Here is a 5,030-nt window from a genome sequence, read left to right as displayed (position 1 = left end):
GAGCGCCTGCTGCTTCTTGCGCCGCCGCCGCCCGCCGCGTCGCTCGAGGTCACGAGCGAGCTGGTCGACCTCCCCGGCGAGCTCGTGACCCAGGTTGACCTCTCGGGGGTCGGAGGTCACGTCGTCGCCGCACAACGACTCGGCGCTCTCGTCGAGAGCCTTGAAGACCTCGTCCATGAACGATGAGTTCTCAAACTGGAACGCGTCCGGCTGCAAGGCAAGAGCAGGCGTGGCTGTCGAGCGAGAAATACTCCCGAGTTTCTACGTGGTCACAAGTTAGACAAGTTAATAACACAAAGTAAGTAAATAATAAATATAAAAATATAAAAATACGTACCTCGAAATTAATTAATAATAAGAAATAAAAATAAATACTAATTAATATTTTACCCTCAAAACGTCTTCTACAAACTTTAACAGACGTCGACTTTACCGACACACAGTAATAACCCACGTCCGCTTTAACATTCACTGTGCTGTAAGCGATGTCTATAATATATATATATATATACACATATATGTGTGTGTGCGCCCCGGTATCGCGGCCAGCATCTAGCATGCTTACTTGAATGTTATATGGAGAGGAGCTCTCACTCTCGTCACTAATCTCCGTGTAGCTGTGCTCTCCATCCTCCTCCGCCTCCGCCGCCTCCTCCGCCTCACGAGCCACATCCTGGTTGTAGTCCGCACAGAGTGACGCGCTCTCGAATCCTTCGTTGTTAAACTCATTTCGTCGCTGTAATAAGTGATATCAGAAAGTCCAGATGTGTTATTTAGGTCATGGAAAATGGGTATGAAATGGCCGAGGCGCGCTTAGGAAAGTACATGATTAATGTAAACACTCGTGCGTTTTTAGTTTTGGCATTTAACACAAACATTGCAAAATATCCCAAATGACCACAATCATATTTGTGAATGTTTGTGTAAAAAGAAAAGCACCTGTGAATTGAAGTACGATGTCAGTGAAGAGAATTATAAACCTAGACTAGTCCTATCCTAACCATGTTATATATAGACAACATATCACCACTCTTATCTGATCTCAATATGGCGGCGAGGACTTTCCGATATGGCTTATTGCGTGGATGTAAATGCCTGGGGCCCGTTGTCAGAAACAAAATTAGTCTTAACATTAGTCTTAACATTAACAATTTCTCCTAGACCATCGACAGCGCTTTGTTTCGTATTGTTACGAGGAAATCTGCTACGATTTTTCATTCTCGTAACTTCGCAGCGTTTCTGTCAATAGAAAAAGTTAATGTTAAGACTAATGTTAAGGCCAATTTTGTTTCTGACAACAGGCCCCTGTGATACACAGGCTGGCAACCAGAAACCTCAGCGACACTTTCCGATTTGGACCACGCAACAATGCACAAACACCTGGCGAACGCACACACGTGTCTTTGACTTTGATTTAACTGCGTGACGACGACGATGACCTCCGTAGTTTTCAATTAAAACCTCGTCTACATAACGACAGGACTCACCGCTGGTGCCGCCTTCGCATCGTAACGCAGCGAGCTCACGGAAGCTGTATCACAGAGAAGTGGCGCGAGGTCCGACGCCTCACCAACAGAGGGCGTCTCTGCACGCAATGGCGCCTGCCTGTCGTCGGACGGTTTGTCTAATCGAAGAAAAATATACCGTTCATTTACTGCGAGGCCATAAAGACCAACAATCGCTCAATTTAACTACTTCTTTAGTTTGGAAATCCACGCCCTCACCTACACATCTTTTTCTTCACCATATCAACTTTATTTTAAATAAAAAATACCCACTAATTACTCAATAGCATTCGTCATCCGAGCGCTCACGAGGTTTCACATCATGGTGATGAACATAATGAACATAATGAACATTTAAAATTAATCAACAACAAAATTAATTTATGTTCAGTAAATATGTAAATATGTAATAATATGTCAGTAAATAATGTTGACGAACGGACGGACGGACGTACGACGACCCATGGCAATAGCTCAGCTTGACAATGTCAAGGTGAGCTAAAAACATAACGTACACACTACACAGACCCAACTCCCACAACGTGCGTAATGGAGCAGTGCTTCTTAAACTGGTGAATGGTTCCACCCAAGGGCGAATGAGATTATTTTGGAGCGAATGAAACTTACCGAAAACCTACGGAAATTTAGTCGCGCGCGTGAATGAAATTTTGTGATAAAGACTCGAGGGTGAACGACACTGAAATGGTTTAAGAAGCGCTGTAGCAGTCTGTAGCAGTCTGTAGCAGTCTGTAGCAGTCTGTAGCAGTCTGCTAACTAGTAAAGTCACTCTAGTAGAGTCACTGCGATCACTCACATGGTGACACGCGTTGCTTGGGCAGCTGCGCATACTTCCCTCGCAGGAAGGACACGTCGCCGAACACGTCTCCCTCGGATCGTCCGACGTGCAGCGTGTGACGAAGGTCGCCCTGCGGAGGACTGATCATGTCCTGGGTCAGCTTGCCACGGTGGGCCGGCCGCGAACGCCGCGCGTCGCCGTCCGATTCTACGCGCAGAATATCACGCTCATGTACAGATGCTAAATCAAAGTACTATTCTGCATTGATATATATACACATGCACACATTCTTTCTGCCTTGCACAACGTAAAGAGACTCATTCTGTGTGTCGTCACTAACCTGTTGCTAGGCTACGTATAGCTAAAATGACGCTACCATGAAATCACTCTCTATGTCATGTGGAATACTATCTGCCAGTGCGTGAATTGGCCAAATGAGTTCAGCACCATCTAATGGCAATGTTGGTTCTTGAATATATATATTGCTGGACTTTGAGGGTTTGGGTGTGGGACTTGGCGCGTGGGGCAGCGTTCCCGTGCGCGGTGACGACTGCGCACACCTACTCAGCAGACACGTTACCATGACAACTGCCTTCATCAAACACCCAGCAGCTACTCATACATGTCGTCACCGGCGACGCCCGTCAGAGTAGGTGGCGCCGTCCTAGCGGCTACTCGGACACGTCGTAGTCGTCGACGCGTTCGGCGACGCCCATCAGAGTAGGTGGCGCCGCCTAGCGGCTACTCGGACACGTCGTCGTCGTCGTCGCGTTCGGCGACGCCCGTCAGAGTAGGTGGCGCCACCTAGCGGCTATTCGGACACGGCGTCGTCGTCGGCGCGTTCGGCAACGCCCAGCAGGCAGTTGGCGGCCTTCTCGACGTCCCAGTTCGACGCCAGCAGCATCTTCTTACAGAGGTTGACGTCTCCCAGCTGAGCTTATATATATATATATATAATGATATACGAACTCGTAAGTCTAGTAATGGGAAGTGTGGCCATGTAAATAATTGGCTTTTGCATCCTCTCCCATTGCTATGGCGTGAACGGGTGCTTCCTAACATTTGATCAAGGGCTGGCTGGGGGAACTAGATTTTCATTCGTGGGTCTAACCTGTTGACTGTGATTCTGATAGCGTGGGTAGAGCTGCGACTCCTTACTGTGGCCACTATCAGGCAATAAGCAAAAATAGTATTGGCGACACTGCTGTCATATAAGGTCATAAAAAAGTCGTATTTTTCTCTGTGTACCTGCTGCTCCTCCTCCTCCCACTGCTCCAAGAGAAAGGGGCTTGGGAAGAGTCTTTGGTTTTTGCTTAGTCTGTTTTGAGTTGGCTCCCATGTATGGCACGGTGTGAAGGGGCTTGAACAAGCCTGTCTTGCCATTGTTGAGCACGCCTTTCCACAGGTTTGGTGGAGCATCCGGTGGCCTGTAATGCAATCAGCATCATCATCACCACTAATCACTATTCACACAGTAACGAGTTCACCGAACAAACCATGTTTCGCTGATTCACAACCAAGTTGTCTACTCATTACGGTTTAGTATTGTGTAGTTAACGCGTAATTAACCGAACAAAACAATTATCGCTGCTTCACAAACACAGGTTGACCACCGAATACGGATTATGCACGGCTGAATAGAAAACTGCTAACAACTCATGTGATATCCTAGCACACGTCGTCGCAAGCATACGTAATTAGTACATATATATATATATATATATATATATATATATATATTATAGGTTTACTTTTTATCGAGGACTGTGACGATGTCACCCTGTTTCACATCTAAATGCTCCTTCTTCATAGTACCGGTGGAATCTTGTATCACTTGAACTTGGTCTGGTTTGATCTGAAATGTACACACCGTAACACACATCAGATGAGCTATAGTTTCACTCACATGAAACCTTCTTTAAAATTACAACTTGACAACAGACAATTTTCGCACAGGAATTTTCCCGAATATAACCCATTAGGAAACCTCGGGTGATTTTCTGACTGGTTCATTTACGCAGCCGTGGCAGGGAATTATCCAGCAACTGGAAAACGATTTCTGGTGTTTTACTGTTCTGGTATTTCACTTTTCTCTTGACAAAGAAGTGAAAACCCAGAAACGAAGGTTTAGTCTGAATAAGGTAAGGTCCTTGGGGATTTTAAGATATTCTCCTGTGGGAATTTTATTATCATTTCATTTTTCTATTCCTATGACATCTTCACCACTCTCAGAAGGAACTCTCAGTTTCGGCAAGGTTGCCACAGACCGGTGGCTTACCATCCCACTCACCATCCCACTTAAATAGATGATAAGGTTTAATGATAACAGGAAACCAATGACAAACCACCTTGCATCACGTTCTAGCTAGTATGTCACAAAGAGTCAGACGATCTATGCCATAGCATGATCGCAATTCCACGAAGGTTTGTGTTGATCCGCTGAGCAGCACTCAATAGCAGACATACATGCACACGTTACTACACGTATTCGATAGGAATCGAAGACATCATGGGTAATGTGTATAAACTTTGTGTAAGATGCGCTTACGTTGGGAATGACGCGATGCAGCTCGGCGAACGTGGGTCGCTTGGGTGGTTCGTGTTCCCAGCAGCTGGCCATCAGTCTGTAGTAATCGGCTGGACAGCACTCAGGTTTCTCCAACCTCTGATAGCTTGGCTCATCGATCGCCTCCAAGATCTACGAAAAGACGAGAATATATATATGTATA

The 5,030-nt window shown here is 45.9% G+C and overlaps 1 protein-coding gene across 1 annotated transcript in view; it reads right to left on the bottom strand.

The window, feature by feature from the left end:
• The window catches only part of LOC106810305 (tyrosine-protein kinase PR2-like), a 27,995-nt gene that overhangs the window by 8,933 nt on the left and 14,032 nt on the right, over positions 1–5,030 (bottom strand). Inside the window, exons 9-15 of the mRNA XM_014813610.1 lie at positions 4,850–4,999; positions 4,053–4,156; positions 3,550–3,728; positions 2,320–2,508; positions 1,488–1,624; positions 566–736; positions 7–210 (exon numbers count right to left, since the gene is read on the bottom strand). Of these exons, the coding sequence (XP_014669096.1) occupies positions 7–210; positions 566–736; positions 1,488–1,624; positions 2,320–2,508; positions 3,550–3,728; positions 4,053–4,156; positions 4,850–4,999 (1,134 nt within the window). The remainder of the gene's footprint in view (positions 1–6; positions 211–565; positions 737–1,487; positions 1,625–2,319; positions 2,509–3,549; positions 3,729–4,052; positions 4,157–4,849; positions 5,000–5,030) is intronic.

This window comes from Priapulus caudatus, unplaced genomic scaffold, assembly GCF_000485595.1.
Source record: "Priapulus caudatus unplaced genomic scaffold, Priapulus_caudatus-5.0.1 Scaffold430, whole genome shotgun sequence".
In the NCBI taxonomy this organism is placed as follows: domain Eukaryota; kingdom Metazoa; phylum Priapulida; class Priapulimorpha; order Priapulimorphida; family Priapulidae; genus Priapulus; species Priapulus caudatus.
Note: the sequence above shows the minus strand (reverse complement) of the source record. Positions and strands in the feature narration are given on the sequence as shown.